This window comes from Myotis nattereri (assembly GCF_964212035.1).
Source record: "Myotis nattereri genome assembly, chromosome: 3".
Classification (NCBI taxonomy): domain Eukaryota; kingdom Metazoa; phylum Chordata; class Mammalia; order Chiroptera; family Vespertilionidae; genus Myotis; species Myotis nattereri.
Genome location: NC_138077.1, coordinates 190,658,398 through 190,675,815, shown reverse-complemented (window position 1 = coordinate 190,675,815; position 17,418 = coordinate 190,658,398). Strand labels below are relative to the sequence as shown.

Sequence of the window (17,418 nt, the reverse complement as noted above, 5' to 3'; positions counted from 1 at the left end):
ATGAAGTGTCCTTTTGCTCTTTGAAATAACCTTGTGGGAAGGTGTTTTTTTTATTAACTCTTTTTGGCAAAAAAGAAGTGATCCTGAAAGCTAAGGTCAGTATTGGTAAGTAGTGGATGCAGTTTCCAAACTCAGACCCTCTGCTCCAGAGTTCATGCTCTTTCTACTTCACCTTCTGTCTGCAGTAGAGAGCTGATGTAGAGAAATTGTTCAGTCTCTCTTTACTCATTCTACCTTCCCATTTTTTAATTTCTTTTTTAAAATATATTTTAAAGGGAGAGAGAGCGAGAGATAGAAACATCAATGATCCGGGAATCATTGATAGGCTGCCTCCTGCATGTCCCACACTGGGGATTGAGCTGCAATCCGGTCATGTGACTTGACCAGGAAACAGACTGTGATATCTGGTTCAGAGGTCAGTGCTCAACCACTGAGCAATACCGGCTGGGCCCCATTTTCTTTTCTTTTACTTCAGCTCTCCCCTTCAAAAAAGAAGTTAAATAATTTTGGAATCATTAGGCATAGGTTTTTTTAAAAGACACTTTCCAGAATTACTGGAATAACAAGACAGCGTGGTCTGTCAGTTGTATTCTCCCTGCTGAACTGTTCCTCGTGTAGTGCTGCTCCAAGCTGTAAAAGCTGACCCAGAGGTTTATGATCTAAGCTTCTATTTCTCAGAGTAAGTAGTCTCTACCTGTGTGCAGACATAATGTTTACATAGCTGAAACCGTGTCATAAACATGGTTTACTTATCCTTTCTCTAATGTGTTCCTGTTTCATTCTTTCTTACCAGGGAAAAATGTCTCAGAATTTTCATACTAGTTATGTTGAAACTCTTGGAAAGCTGGAGACGCAGTATTGTAAATTGAAGGTAAACTGTGACTAACTCTGTGTTCTGTTCCTGGAGAATCTGGTTGCCTCCAAACATCTCCTTTCCCTAATTTGGCTGTTTTGGTTTTCTGTTTATTAAATTACATCATGTCCTTTGCCATTGTTCCTATGTATATAATATTATCTTAATGGAGCAGAACCACTGCCCCACAAAGTCGTAAGTAGGGCTATTTGAGCTACCCTGCTTTCCCAGAGCCGTGGTTACCTGTGCTTTAAGCACCAAAACTAAAAGTTTGAGGTTGGTAGGGAAGGGACTTCTCCCTGTAGTCTTCCTGTCATTCAAGATTGCTGAGAGTATGACAGGCCCAGGATTATTCTTTATCCAGGGGGCCCCACAAAGGCCAGGTGAGTTCCAACTTTTAGCTAAAATTGCCAAGGGCTCTGGAGTCCTGTGCCAAACTTGTACTAAATCTAAGCCAATGGAGAAGCACCCAGAGTCTGAAAAAACAAGACAAAATTCATTTCCTGAGTTATCCTTCACTTCGATGTCAAGTGTGCTATCTTCTGTAGATGAAAGGCTGGTGGTTTAACGTTGTAATCCTTGCTTTGTCTAGGAAACTTCTAGCTTCCGGATGAGGCACCTTCAAAGCCTGCATAAATTTGTTTCCAGAGCTACAGCTGAGTTGATTTGGTTGAATGAGAAGGAGGAAGAGGAACTAGCATATGATTGGAGTGACAACAATCCCAATATCTCAGCCAAGAAAAATTACTTCTCAGTGAGTCTAGCATAACATGCCTTTCATATTTATGTAATAGCAGCAGAAGGAGACAGAGGGTCTAGCCTGCTGAGAGCTAGGGTTCCTTCTGCCAGACAGAACTAGGGACCCTGCTTGATGCATCTGTATATGTGAGAAGTATCCATGGAGAGGGAAATCCAGAAGGCATTGAGAAAGGCGGAGTCTTGGGTTCATGGAGCAGCCTGCAAGTAGAGTCATTTTAGAAGCAATATAGCTTTGTGGTTAAGATTATAGGCTTCAGAGTGCACTAGACCTATGTTAACTTACCCCTCCACTTACTAGCTCAGTGTACCCCTCATAGGGTTGTATAAAAGACTCAGTAAGATTTAATAAGTAATAATCTTAGTATTGTTTAACTGAAGTATACTCTTGGCTTCTCAGAATGCTGAATTCTCTAATTCATTTAATAATTTTTTGTTCTCAATTTCTTTTTTAAAAAATAAGTTGTTATTGGTTTTTAGAGAGAGTGGAAGGGAGAGGAACAGAAAGAGATAGAAACATTGAGATGCCGAAACCGGTTTGGCTCAGTGGGTAGAGCGTCGGCCTGCGGACTGAAAGGTCCCGGGTTCGATTCCGGTCAAGGGCATGTACCTGGGTTGCGGGCACATCCCCAGTAGGAGATGTGCAGGAGGCGGCTGATCGATGTTTCTCTCCCATCGATGTTTCTAACTCTCTATCTCTCTCTCCCTTCCACTCTGTAAAAAATCAATAAAATATATTTAAAAAAAAAAAAAAAAAGAAACATTGAGAGAGAAACACCAATTAGCTGCTTCCTGCATGCCTCCTATTAGGGATGGAGCCCGTAACCGGAAATCAAACAGGTGACCTCTTGGTTCATGGGTCAATGTTCAACCACTGAGACACACTGGCTGTGATCAATCTCTTTATTTGTAAAGAGACTGGGAAGGAAAATTCAGCATTGGACTATGGGACAATGCTTTATATTCTTTTCAGTGAAAGATGTATATAAGTAAGTAGGGTTATTTTTTTGCTACTTTTAGTATGTCTCAGAGGATTTTTAAACATTTTATAAACCCTATGCAAATAGGAAACGTTTTTACTAACACTTACTTTAGATACTTTAATTTCATTAATTTAGAAGTGTGTTGTTGTTTTTTAAATGTAAGCTATTCCTGAATAGAGAGTGGTATAGGATTTTTCTGAAGTAAAGAAGAAATAATAGATATGATAATACAATAAACAGTCTGTATGCAGACAGAAATAAAGCCATGAAAGAAATGTAAATAAGGTGCTTGGAAAGCATCAAGGAAGAGCGGTCAAATCTGATCCCAAGGATCAGTACCCAGCTTCACAGAAGAGCTGGCATCTAAAGTGGGTCCTGTAATGTGAATAGAATTTCGAGCCAGAGGAGGACACTATAGTCTTAGCAAAACCCACCAGTCAGTGGTACAGATCCACTGGTGTGTCAGGTGCAGTGTTAGGTGGGTGCTGACATGAACTGGCCGCTCTAGCCATGCCATTTCCGTTCTCTGCTTCCAGTGCTCATCCCGTGTTCCCCCATTTACTCGGCTCTGGCTGGGGTCCCAAGTCCTTTGTGAATCATTTGCCAGTAATTCCAGCATTTTTGCTCTTCTCTGAAATCCTTTGGCATGTACTGTTCATGCATCTCATTTTGGCACTAGCCACAGTGTTGCAGGCTTTTTAAAAGTAGAGTAGGGAACAGAGCCTTTTATTGCTACTCTTCCCTTAATAGCACTTAATGCATAAAACTGAATTCAATTCTCAGGAGCTGACAGTGGAACTGGAGGAAAAACAGGATGTGTTTCGGTCTCTACAAGATACAGCAGAGCTGCTATCGCTTGAGAACCACCCAGCGAAGCAGACGGTGGAGGTATGTGACTTGAGAACATGTAAGGGCCAAGTGCTCAGAGGTGATTGTTCATGAAAGTGCTCAAAGCAGAGGCTTTGTTCCGCTGAAGGACCTGGAGGAAATGTCCAGGATCATTTGTCTTGGGGTTTCTCCCTTTTCATCCCAGCCCCCAAAAGACTGCAAACAGGTTTTTTTTAAAAATATATTTTTTTGATTTTTTATAGAGAGGAAGAGAGAGAGATAGAGAGTTAGAAACATCGATGAGAGAGAAACATCGATCAGCTGCCTCCTGCACATCCCCCACTGGGGAAGTGCCCACAACCCAGGTACATGCCCTTGACCGGAATCGAACCCGGGACCTTTCAGTCTGCAGGCCGACGCTCTATCCACTGAGCCAAACCGGTTTCGGCTGGACTGCAAACAGTTCTGATGGTCTGTGGACAATACTACAAGGAACAAGATTGAATCCTAACTTCATGGGGAAAATGGCTTGGACCACATATTTTCCGAATAACTATCCGGATAGGTCCTGTCTCTTGATGTGGTGCCTTTGCCCAGAGAAGTGGAGCAATCCCGGAGGGTTTATTAATGTCTGGGTTTTGCTGGCCAGATCATTTACTTGCAGCTGAGTGTGGAAGAGGCCTGTCAGAAGTGTGTAACCCCTTCTGACAAAATCATGTCGGACAAAAGACAAGCCTCTTGCTTATGGAAGCATTGAGCAGCTGCCAATCAAGTATCTCCATGTATCTTCTGTATCCTCTCTACCATGAGCAGCGTTGTCCTTGGAAGAGAGCACTGCACATGTATTTTGGGTCAGTTACTCTCATGCCCTGCTGTCTGTGCTTGTTGTTGCAGGCTTACAGTGCCGCTGTCCAGTCCCAGTTGCAGTGGATGAAGCAGCTGTGCTTATGTGTCGAGCAGCATGTGAAAGAGAATACTGCTTACTTTCAGGTATGTGGGCTTTGTTTTTTTCTGTGTGCATGTTTATGTGGAACTGTGTGTGTGTGTATTGTAGAGGATGAGAAGAATATTCGTTTTTATTCTGGCAAGAGATTTTGTGTGTCTGTGCATATACCCAGGGGTGGGCAAAAGTAGGTTTACAGTTCATATGGACATACAATAATTAAGAAATAATAATGCAAGAATAAACTGTTTTGTGTATTCACAATTGTAAACCTACTTTTGTTCACCCCTATGTATGGGAAAGGCAAAGTTAAAAACTTATCTGTGGCCCTAGCCAGTTTGGTTCAGTGGGTAGAGCATTGGCCTGCGGACTAAAGGGTCCTAGGTTTAACTCTGGTCAAGGGCACATGCCCGGGTTGTGGGCTCAATCCCCAGTGGGGGGCGTGCAGGAGGCAGCCGATCAATGATTCTCTCTCATCATTGATGTTTCTATCTATCTCTCCCTCTCCCTCTTTGAAATCAATAAAAAAATATATTAAAAAAAAAACTTATCTGTGTCAGTGATCTTCTGTTGTATAAACCAGCACCCTAAAACTTAGTGGTTTAAAACAATGATCATTTAGTTAGATCATGACTCTGTGGGTTGGAAGTTTGAGCTGTGCTCAGCTGAGTGGTTGTTCTCATCTTGCCTGGCTTATTCATGGCTGCAGGCAGCTGGCAGGCAGGCTGGGGGCTGGTTGGTCCCAGTTGGCATCACTCACATGTCTGACTGTCTGGGGTGATGAGTACAAGTCTGTATACAAGTCTCCAGCATCCAATGGGCTATCCTGGGCTTCTTCACGGAGTGCCTGTGTTCCACAAGCAGCAAGAGAGAGTAAGCCCCGTCACGCGCACGTGCTTCTGCTGTCACATGTGTTACCATGCCAGTGGGCAAAGGAAGTCACGTGGCCATGCCCATCTTTGAGGGGAGGAGAAACCGACTCCATCTCTTAAAGGGAAGACCTGTAAAATATTAGGATCATTTTTTTCTACAATTTGTCACAGCATGCAAATATACTACTTGTTTTCAAGTGAGGATGGGCAGAGGAAATAAACTGTTATCTCTGGTTTTGTCCTAAGTTAAATCATCTCCCTGATCATTTTGTAATTACATCAGTGAATTAAAACATTTGATGACTCAACATCTAGGCTTTTGTGAACTATACCTCCCAACCAAGTGCTGTCACTAGTCAGAAGTCACGAGGAATGAGCAGTGATTTCTGAGAGGGTGAAGCAGACTGACTTTCCCATGGGGTTCAGGAGGCTTTGTGCTGGCCATCACTGTTTCCAGGCCGAGGCAATATAAAGCCTCCGGTCTATACTTCCGTGGCCTTTGTAGTGAACTATCACTCTCCGGAGAGTCTAATCAGCTTTGCTCAACTCTGCAGAGTAGGATTATTCTTTCTCAGTTAAGATCTTGGTGTTGTGATGTAATGAACACAAGGCACCCCTTCCTTCTATCCCCACAGTTCTTCAGTGATGCACGAGACCTGGAGTCATTCTTGAGGAACCTCCAAGACTCCATCAAACGAAAATATTCCTGTGACCACAACACCAGCTTATCCCGCCTTGAGGACTTGCTCCAGGACTCAATGGTGGGTGTTGCATCAGTGGGATGATTACAGAAACATACTCTGAGAAACAGAGTAAACCCTCAGCTGCTGCTGTTATATCCTTGAAAGCTACAGGGCAGTGGGTCATTGTTATAATGTTTGTCTCACATTCTAATTGAATTTAATCAGTTTTTCTTTCTTTTTCCTTTTCTCTTTTCTTTCCTTAAAGAAGTTGCTAATAAGATTCCTTTTGGGTATGTTATTGAAGTAAAGGCCTACTCATCTCCCCTTGAGCCACTTCCGTGCTCATCATGCTTTCCTTGCATTGTTCCTGTCTATTTCAGTTTAACAGTTGGAGCCACAGATGAGGTGTAGGGCCGACGGGGGTTAACTGGCATCAGATTCTTTTTAAGTCTGTCATGTGAAGAGAATTTTTAAAACTAAACAAAACAAAAACTCCCAGTGAATTAGACCTGAACCAGATTTTTCCTCCTTGGCAACTTTCTTTTGGTAATGATGAGGTACTAGAAAATGGAATTTAGTTAAGGACATTAAATCTTATTTAGATATAATGCAATATTCAGTTTATTTATGTAGCAATATTTACTTTTTAGATATTACTGCATTCAGTATTTAATCCCAGACAGTTTCACATTTATGTCCTCCAGTGAACTATTCCTTCAGGAGTGCTGGTAATAAAATCAGCAGCAGGGCTACTTACATTTATTGAATGTATTATTACATAGAGTTGTCAAGGCAAGGCTCAAGGTACATCTCACAGTAAGACAGAAATATGTATGTAATAGAGAAATTACTTTTTCTGTATGAGAAGCCAGGGAATTGTCACATTTCAACAGACAACGATAAGCGAAGCAGAATAACACCAAACAGTGTCATTTTTTTGTGTGGGTGAGACTTGGGCATTTGTGAGCATTAGTTAATTTTTAAAATATATTTGTAGGTAAAATATAGCTATGAATGGGTTTACATTCAGTGTTTTACGTGGGCAAATAATCTGTTAATTAATTTGGAACGAAGGGTAAAAAGCTGACTTTTCCGATGTTGTCTCTAGAATGTCTCTCTTGGAGGTACTTCAAGTATGAAGGAGGAATATAATAATCCTTGGCTGTTATCTCCTCCCTCCCACAGAGTACCTTCCTGTTGTAGGGTAACTCCTCTGCAGTTATTATATCTTCTCTTCTCGAGGGTCGCTGCTCTGTTCCCTCCTCTCCAGGTCAGGGGCATCGGGTTGGCGGCATCATCTGGGCATGGAGTCACCTGGGTCTGCTCCTCAGCTTGTCCTCAGCTTTCCGTCAGGTTCGGGAGCATCTGTCCTGTCTTCTGGTTCTTTGCAGAACTTTTACCACGCTGAGCACTTGGTCTCTGGAGTTTGAGATGTTTGGCTGTGGGTTAGACAGAAATTGACTTCTTTATTGCAAGGAAAATGAAATGGGTAGACCAGCTCTCAATATGGAACCGTGTGGCTGTCTCCCTGATATATTCCATTCCTCTTTCTTAACTAATAAGTTAAAGTTGTATTTCTTCCAATCATGCTCCCCGGGACAGGCAAAGGTAGTTTATTTAAGCATTTCTTTCTTTTTTTACTTGCATATTCTTAATTCCTTAATGGCATTTCTTAACATTATTAACTCTTTATTCTCATTACATCTACTTCCATCCTAAGAAAGCCCTCTTCTGGGGAGTTTTTATACCTCAAAATGGGCTTGAGACATCCTGGTTAATCTTTTACTTTAATGGAATTGGCAGTAGATTGCTACCAATTTTGTTGATAAGAGGCTCATTAGTTTTTAAGATAATTGGGTTTGCAGAGACTTGAGAGTTTTAATTTTGCATGGTACTGCTTTCAAACCAATCAAATTTACATGCCTACCGCACAGCAAGATACTAAAAGGTAAACCCTAAATCATTTGTCATGATGCCTTCACCAACCGCATTGATTGTTGGTTGAAGGCCTAAGATCTTTCTGGAGAAAGTTAGATTCAATTTAAGAAAGTAAAACACTTGTGGTAGATATAATTATTTTAAAAAATTCAAAGAGCTTAACTCTGGCTTCTCCTAAGCAGAAGGCAAGAACTGGCTTCTACCAGTGAAAAATTGAATAATAACAACAATAATAACATAGTTGTTATTATTGTTTTTAACTTCTATGTTCTCTGAACTTATTTGGGGAAATCCTTTGCTAACTTAAAGCTGTATTTGGCAGCAAGGCGTTCTTTTTTGTTTTATGTTTCGTTATTTTGCATGCTGCTTTATAGTTGGTTAATTGAAAGGGCACTGGGAAAAAGCTGCAAAATTTGAGTACAAAAGCGCCTGGTAGAAGACAAAAACAGTCTCTCCTTTTTTCTGTATCCTTGTGTTTCTAAGATGGCTCCACCAAGGATTATTTAACTGAGAACTGACATTCTCTGAGGGAGTGGAGCCCTCAGGTTTCTTTCTTAGTCACCCTGGGTAGCAACAGTGTCCTTTTGATTTTCTTCTCATTTTGTAGGATGAAAAGGAACAGCTTATACAGTCCAAGAGTTCCGTTGCCAGTCTTGTTGGGAGATCAAAAACAATTGTTCAGCTAAAGCCACGCAGTCCCGACCACGTGCTGAAGAGCACCATTTCTGTGAAGGCCATCTGTGATTACCGGCAGATCGAGGTAAGGAGGGGGAAGGAGGGGGAAAGGGTATTTCTGGCTCCAGAGGGAACGAAGGGAGAAGGGAAGCCTTTGGTTAGGTTATGATAATGAGGTAAGATCAAATACGAGAGTTTTTAAAATTTAGAATTTAAACAAGGTCCTTTCACTTAGATCATTGCAACAGCCTCCCCATCCAGTGCATTCCTTATTCTACCATCAGCGTGATCACTTATAAACAAGTGTCATTCCCCTGCTTAAGTCCCACAGCAATTCCCTTTTCTTTGTAGAAAGTCTGAATTCCTTAACGTGGCTTCAGGGTCCTACCTCTCTAGTCAAGACTGAGTCATGTCCCTCCTGTGCATTCCCAGTAAATTGCATGTGTCACATAGTTTTGTAGCTATATATCCCACCAGAATAATGTGGAATATAGACCATGTTTGTCTCCATTTTTATCTCTAGTGGCCTAGCATACTTCCAGGTAGATAGTAGACTCAATAAGTATTTGTTACACAAAAGAATTAGTGACTTTTTCTGTACGTTTCTGTCTCAAGTCTGTCCATAAAATAGGGGTAACACTGTTGGTTACTTATCCAAGAGAAAGAACTGGTGATTCCAACTAGTTAAACATTTTCAGGGATTTGGGTGGGACAACAGAAAGGGAGGGGGAGGAAGTATCAAAAGCAAAGTTGAGAGTATTCATGTCCCTTTAATTTTCACTCTTATGGTTGTATGTATGAAAGATTGCTCTTGGAGGTCCTACTGTCTCCTTCTACCCTTCACTCCCTGAGTTACTTGACATGTAACAGGCATTTCATAAACACTTGCTTCCTGGATTTATTTGATGTCCTCAGCCTTTTCTGTGTTGTGCATTTTTACATGATATCTTTTTGTCGGAATCAGGGACTCTCACTAAGTGATAGCAGGTCTCCAAAATGATTTTTTCTTGAGGATTTCGTAGCCTTGGGATCAGGCGCCAGGTAATAATGGTTTGTTGATTTATCCATTAGCAATAACTTATAAATCTGTCTCTTCAGATTACTATTTGCAAGAATGATGAATGTGTGTTGGAAGATAATTCCCAGAGGACCAAGTGGAAAGTGATCAGCCCCACAGGGAATGAGGCCATGGTGCCATCTGTCTGCTTCCTCATTCCTCCACCCAATAAGGATGCCATTGAGATGGCCAGCAGGTAACTTGGCTCAACTGCCGCTCTGCACTGCCACCTCTGCTCTTTGACCTGGGAGAACTGATCTCCTTGAACAGAGCAACTAAAATTCAAAGTTTCTTTTGGGAAAGATCTTCTATTAGGATATCAAGTCCTAGCCTGCCAGCCACATAGTAGATTTTCAGTAAATGCTTATCTTCAATTGAGATATATTTGGTGATAGTTCTTTTTTAAAAAAGTTCTTGGTTATAAACAGTTTAATCTCAGAAGATTGATTTATGTAGTGACAGCTAATTTTCTTCTTTAATTTACATTTATTAGAGTAATATGTACATATTTTTAAGAGTTGAATTATACCAAAACACTTAAAATAAAAACTATCAACTACCCTCCCCACCCCAAAGTTCTGCTTCCAAGAGTCAATTATTTTTAACTCTTTGAGCAGATTTTTCTGGTTTCAATTCCAAATTTATAAATAATGTGATTATTTTTCCTGCTATTTTCTGATTTTTTTCAACTTTAGAAATTATCTATTGACTTCCTACTCTTGGATATTAACATTTAGCTTGCTGCACATATACCTGCATACACTTCTCCTTTTCCCATCTTCCAAATGTAGTTATGCCACAGTTTTTGTTTAAACTGGTATTTTTGTGTGGTTATATTAAATGGTTTATAGCTGAGCCACACCTACTATAGGGGATTGTTGTGAGGTTTACCCTTGTTGTGTCTTTCCTCTCTAAACTCACCCATCCTCTGCCACTCTCCTTGCTTATGCTCAGCTCCAGTCAGTCACCCTCATCTTTTTCCCGTTTCTCAGACACCACAAGCATATTCTTGCCTCAGGCCTTTCACTTCCTCTGCTGGCTTCAAATATTTATGTGATTCACTCCCTAGCTGCATTCAGTTCATCTTACCACCCCACCCCACTCACTGCCTGTCACTTTCTGTCTCCTTTACTCATCCTAATTTTTTTCATAACACTTAATACAACCTAACAGATTACATACTAGTTTCTTGTCTCTCCCCTCCTGTTAGAAGTTCCAAAAGAGTAGAGGTTTTTGCCTGTTTTGTTTATTTCTGTAGCCTTAGCACTGGAACCATTGCCGGCACATAGTAGGTGCTCGGTAGGTGGTGGTTGAAGGAGAGAGTGAATGGTTGGTGATTGAATAGATGTACGTGTAAGTAAATTGTTTCTTTTTCTTTCTTGTATAACTTTTTGTTGGAGTTGATAATTTTTATTTTTTTATTTTTAAATATGTTGTTATTAATTTCAGAGAGGAAGGGGGGGAAGAGAGAGAGAGAGAGAGAGAGAGAGAGAGAGAGAGAGAGAGAGAGAGAGAAACGTCAATGATGAGAGAGTATCATTGATCGGCTGCCTCCTGCACGCCCCACACGGGATCAAGCCTGCAGCCCGGGCATGTGCCCTGACCAGGAATTGAACTGTGACCTCCTTGTTCATAGGTCGATGCTCAACCACTGAGCCATGCTGGCTGGGCTGGAGTTGATAACTTTTTAAAAATTTCTATTAAATTTATTGGGGTGACGTTGGTTAATAGGAAGATATAGTTTAAGTGTACATTTCTATGCTACAGGATCTGTATATTGCGTCATGTGTCCACCTCCTCAAATCAGATCATCTTCCGCCACCATATATTAGGCCCCCTTCTGCCTTATCCACTTCCCTCTGGTAACTATTACATTCTCTGTGTCCACGAGTTTGTTATATATCCCATGTATGAGTGAAATCATATGGTTCTTAGCTTTTCCTAACTGACTTATTTCACTTAGCATAATATTCTCAAGGTCCATCCATGTTGTCACAAATAATAGTATTTCATCTTTTCTTATGGTTGAGTAGTATTCCATTGTGTATACATACCACATCTTCTTTATCCAGTCCTCTGTCTAAGGACACTTTGGTTGTCTCCATGTCTTGGCCAATCTGAGTAATGCTGCAGTGAACATAGGGATGCATATGTCTTTGCAAAATACACATTTTTTTAGTTTTTTTTGAGTGGATACCCAGAAGAGAGATTGCTGGGTCATATGATAACTCTATTCTTAGATTTCTGATAAGTCATCAGATTGTTTACCATAGTTGCTGTACCAATAATTGTTTTGTTTTTAAGTTTGCTTAGTCGTCTATTTTCATATTATGAATTTATTCCCAAACTCTCCTACAATACTGTAAAAGGCTAGCCCAACACTATAGGTACTTTTTTTATTGTTATTTTCTCTTGGAAACATCTCTCCAGTCTGAACCTGCTGTGTGGGCCTCAGTACTGCCTCCCTGGCCTTTCCCTTCATCTTCACCCTGAAGACTTGCTTTGCCTGTCTTCTGTGTGGACCCTCTGATTCCTAGAAACCAAGTCTTATTTGTTGGTTTATTCCCTGGTTTAGGAGAGTACGCTCTCCAGGAGCCTCCTGAGAAAAAGTCCATGAGAAGTAAAGGTTTTGAGATCTCTCATATCTGAAAATGTCTTTCTTCTCTCTTCATAATGAATTGGTCAGTTACAAATTTTCATAATAAAATTCTTTTAAAAATTATTTCACTCTAAGCCTTGAAGACACTGTTTTCTAGCTTCCAGGGTTTATTGTTGAGAAATACAGTAGTATTCTCATTCTTTATCTTTCTTTTTTTAAAATATATTTTTTATTGATAATAGTGTTATAGATAAATCCCATCCCCTCCACCCCCACCTCCCAGCCTTTACTCCCCCTGCCCAAGTCTTCACTGCCCTATTGCATGTGTCATGGGCTACATATATAAGTATATAAGTTCTTTGGTTTATTTCTTCTCACCCCCCAATTCTATCTTTCTTTCTTTTTTTATTAAGTTTACAAAACTGTCAAATTCTCCCTTTGTGGTGAGCAGTACTATGCTTTTGACAGATGCACAGAATTGCGTATCCTCCACTACAGTCACAATACGTATCAGTTTGATACTTTAACCTTTCGAGTGAAATATTTTTCTTTCTGAAGCTTTTGAAATCCTTTTTGTCTTTAATCTTTGGAGGGGATGCTCTGTTCTCAGATGAGTCTTTGTGCTTACCCTGAATACAAACTGCAAACTCACATCTTTGAGCACTGGGGAAATTTTTGTTAGATTGCTTAATTATTTCCTTCTCTATGTTCTGCTCTTGCTTTTAAGAACTCTCATTTGATCTCCTGAACTGATTCTCTAATTTTCTTTCTGCTTTATATTTCTTTGTGTTTTTGTTCTTTGAAATTTCCTGAACTTTTATTTCAACTTTGCTGATAATTTAGTGGATTTTGGAAAAAGGGAAGATCTATAATAATAAAAGCATAATATGCTAATCAGACTGGACAGCCGAACAACCTTCTGGACAAAGCCAGGGCTGCGAGGGCCGAGGCAAGCCGCTGCAGCTGCCAGGGCCGAGCCCCTTGCACGAATTTCATGCATCGGGCCTCTAGTAAACTAATGAGTTTAATGTCTTTTATTTTTAACTGACAATCCTGGCTTCTAGTTTTTCATCCTACATTAATATCTCACATTTCTCAATTCAAGCTTATTTGGTATTTGTTGCATGTGTCTGTGTATCTGTGAGTTTGTCTTCCAAAAGTAGAGACTGAATTAGGCATGGGATGCTTGAGAAAAAAATTTTCTCAAGCAGTTTCCCCCTATATATATACCAGATGATTAATTGCTCTTAACTTTTAAACGTTTTAGCAGTTTTGTAAATATATAGAACATAGCAAGTTACTTTTTAAGTATTGATGTTGTCATTTTTCAACAATCCCAAATGACATTATTTTATCTCTAATTTTCTCTGCCATTGCTTTCTCCGAATATTTTCTCTCTCTAACCTCTCATAATTATGTTACATTCAGGTAACATCTATGAGATTGCTAAGTGTGTGCTGACATAATATACATAATAGTGCAGCAAATTAGATTATTTTGAGATCTCAAAGTAATTTAGTTCTAAAGATGCTGTCCATTTTTTTTAAGTATTTGGCTTGTTGCCTTTCTCTCTGCTCAGCATATAAGCTCAGTTCTGCTAAAATAATCACATTTCTTTTCCGAGAGGGCCTCAAATCTTAGAAAAGCTATAACCAGGTTCTGTGTTGTTCCTAGAGTGGAGCAGTCTTACCAGAAGGTCATGGCCCTTTGGCATCAGCTACATGTCAACACCAAAAGCCTTATCTCCTGGAACTATCTGAGGAAGGACCTCGACCTTGTGAAGACCTGGAACCTGGAAAAGGTACTTGTGAAAACGTCACTCCAGGCTCACCTCCTACTGGCAGCTTTTCTCAGAAGGAACTTCTTTTCATCACTGAGATCCTACTCACCCAATCAGAATAAAATGGAAGCAGGGAGACTGGTTCAGGTTAGGGCTTGAGGCTCTAGGAACTAGAAACAGCAGCCTGAATGGTTAAGGAAATTCCTGATGAAAATAACGTATTTGGTCTTCTTGGCGGAGGGAGAGATTGCAGGCTTCTGACTGCAGGATCAGCATCTCGTTTGCACAAGTGTATGTGGCAGGGGAATATGGTGAATTAGCCGATATTCAGGGTTATGTCCAAGGGGGCACAAAGGGTGCTTCGGGGGTGCTAGTGCTGTTCTGCTTCTTAACCTAAATGCTGGTTACGTGGACAGGTTCACTTTGTGAAAAGTCAGCATAATTACAGTTAAGGTTTGTACATTATTTTGTATCTATGTTAAATGTAGAAGAAAAAGAAAAGGAGAGAAAGTATGATGCTCCCATTCTATTGACATTTTTTCTGGCTTTTCCTGTCTAGCTTCGGTTGTCAGCACCAGAAGAGTGCCACCTAGTTATGAAGACCCTCCAGGCCCACTACGAAGACTTTCTGCAGGACAGCCGGGACTCCGTGCTCTTCTCAGTGGCGGACCGGCTGCGCTTGGAAGAGGAAGTGGAGGCTTGTAAAACCCACTTCCAGCACCTGATGAAATCCATGGAGAATGGTGTGTGTGCCTTGGGAAAAGGAATAGTACAGGTGGAATGAGAGTTGGAGGGTGCCGCAAGACCCTGCCTATAAACGCGAAAGTACTGTCACCACTAACACTAAAACACTGAGAGAAAAACTTGTAGAGATGAATTCAGATCATGGAAGAAGAGGCCATATTTTAGTCTTTATTGCTAATCAACCCATCACATTTTCTTGTGGAAATAACATGTTTGGGTCCTTCAAGATAATATTTGTAATTATCTTTATATAATTATATAATTTAGGGACTTTAGGATCAGGCATTAGGTTCCCCATTTAAGGCCTTGCTTTCATGGGTGGAATATCAGGTCTGCTGGAACCATGGGTACCCTCTTGTCTGAGGGTGAGTTTGTTTTTCCCAGATTTGCTGAACTCTACTGTGGTGCGTAATGTCTTCTGTGCTTGTGCATTCACAGAGGACAAAGAGGAAACTGTCGCCAAGACGTACATTTCAGAGCTGAAGATCATCCGGCTGCGCCTGGAAGAGTGTGAACAGAGGCTGGTCAAGCGAATTCAGACCCCAGCCAGCGCTGGGACTGACAGAGATGCCTGGCAGGCCAGTGCCTTAAGGATTGCAGAGCAAGAGGTAAGCTCTGAGAGACCTGGGGTCGGGGGTGGGGGGGTATGTTAGATGCACAGTAAATGCTTTCAGAACGAACTGGATAGCAAGAGAGCGTGGGTCCTAAGCAATAAGGCAATAGACTCATGGCGAGCCTACTTCCCGGGGGCCTGTAAGTTTCCTACATGGTTGGGAAGGCAAGCAGGCTGGTGAGCTGCTCTAAGCGCTGCATTTGGCTTTGTATTTAAAGGCTGCTTTGTAGAGATGCTCTCTGCTCTGTCTCTTATGTATATGCTACTTTCTATTACATAGTTACTGCCAGCTATGGGACTCAAAATGTGAAGGAAAGAATCAGATTCTATTCTGGGTTTTAGTGCACTTTCTCTGTGACTTTGAGCAAATTAACTCTCATCTTTAGTTTCCTTTCTTATAAAATGGAGATAATATGTGAGTCACAGACTTGTTTTGAAAATTAAGTAACATAGTACATATAATAAACTTTCTGGAAAAATAAAATGCTGTAAAAATGTAGGGTAGTATTCTTGAAGTAAAAGCAGCAAATACTAGTTGCTTTATTAAGTGCTCAAAGGCATGCAAAGAAAAGTTGCCTTTGGCGTATAAGTGTACTTAAAAAAGAATAAAATGTTTAAGTCACAAGAAACTTCAGTATAAGAGAGGCTGTAAAGCCCTAGCCAGTTTTGTTCAATGGATAGAGCATCAGCCCGTAGACTGAAGGGTCCCGGGTTTGATTCTGGTCAAGGGCACATATCTGGGTTGTAGGCTCAATCCCAGGCCCTGGATGGGGCATGTGCGGGAGGCAACCAATTGCTGTGTCTCTTACATTGGTGTTTCTTTCTGTCTCTTCCCCTCCCTTCCACTCTTTTCTAAAAATCAATGGGGAAGCCGAAACCAGTTTGGCTCAGTGGATAGAGCATCGGCCTGCGGACTGAAAGGTCCCAGGTTCGATTCCGGTCAAGGGCATGTACCTGGGTTGCGGGCATATCCCCAGTAGGAGATGTGCAGGAGGCAGCTGATCGATGTTTCTCTCTCATCGATGTTTCTGACTCTCTATCTCTCTCCCTTCCTCTCTGTAAAAAATCAATAAAAATATATTAAAAAAAAAATCAATGGGGAAAAAAATATCCTCTGGTGAGTATTAACAGGAAAAAAGAGAGATTGTAAGATAGCACCTGGTGTATTTCCAACTAACATTGTCTAGGAATTTAGAGTGTTATAGAACATTTCTACTTGGGATAGTATGAGAGAGCTCTGTGAAGAATACTAGATTTGGTGCTCACTTTGGCAATTCATATATTAAAATTGGAAAAATACAGAAATTAGCATGGCCCCTGTACCAGAAGGACACAGAAATTTGTGAAGCATTCCATATTTTTATTGCCTGTTTGCTCCAGGATCTTACTGTCATAGAATACTTACCATTTAATAAAAATCTACCATCAAAAAAAAAATACATTAGATTTGATCTGAGAGCTTTAAGGGAATGAAAAGAATGGCTAATGAGGAGTCTTTTTTTTCTTACCTTTCTTAATTTTTCTTAAGCTTGAAGAGGAGGTTGAGAGGGCAGTATAATTTTCATTGGCCTAGAGCAGTGGTTCTCAACCTTCTGGCCCTTTAAATACAGTTCCTCATGTTGTGACCCAACCATAAAATTATTTTCGTTGCTACTTCATAACTGTAATGTTGCTACTGTTATGAATCATAATGTAAACATCTGATATGCAGGGTGGTCTTAGGCGACCCCTATGAAAGGGTCGTTCGACCGCCAAAGGGGTCGCGACCCACAGGTTGAGAACCGCTGGCCTAGCGGGATCCAATTTACCTATATGAATCATATATGAACCTGTAATTCTTATATTGAAATGTTTTACTTTTCTGTAATGATCCAAAATCTATTTGTGCCTACAAAATAAAACATTCTAGGAGATGAAGGTTAATATTCAGCTCTTCTAAAAGACCTTTCTTTTTTTTTTTTACTTTTTATGAAATGGTTTCAGATATACAAAAGTACTATTTTTTTTCCATTGAATTTTAGAGAGAGGAAGAGAGACACCAAGAGAAACATCAATGTGAGAGAGAGAGTGTGAAAGAGAGAGAGAGAGAGAGAG

At 40.6% G+C, this 17,418-nt stretch overlaps 1 protein-coding gene across 1 annotated transcript in view; it reads left to right on the top strand.

Moving 5' to 3' along the window:
• MACF1 (microtubule actin crosslinking factor 1) overlaps positions 1-17,418 on the top strand; it is a 340,411-nt gene that overhangs the window by 177,998 nt on the left and 144,995 nt on the right. The window contains exons 18-27 of the mRNA XM_081085882.1: positions 794-871; positions 1,446-1,607; positions 3,376-3,480; positions 4,315-4,410; positions 5,871-5,996; positions 8,464-8,616; positions 9,630-9,784; positions 13,862-13,988; positions 14,527-14,710; positions 15,150-15,319. Of these exons, the coding sequence (XP_080942008.1) occupies positions 794-871; positions 1,446-1,607; positions 3,376-3,480; positions 4,315-4,410; positions 5,871-5,996; positions 8,464-8,616; positions 9,630-9,784; positions 13,862-13,988; positions 14,527-14,710; positions 15,150-15,319 (1,356 nt within the window). The remainder of the gene's footprint in view (positions 1-793; positions 872-1,445; positions 1,608-3,375; positions 3,481-4,314; positions 4,411-5,870; positions 5,997-8,463; positions 8,617-9,629; positions 9,785-13,861; positions 13,989-14,526; positions 14,711-15,149; positions 15,320-17,418) is intronic.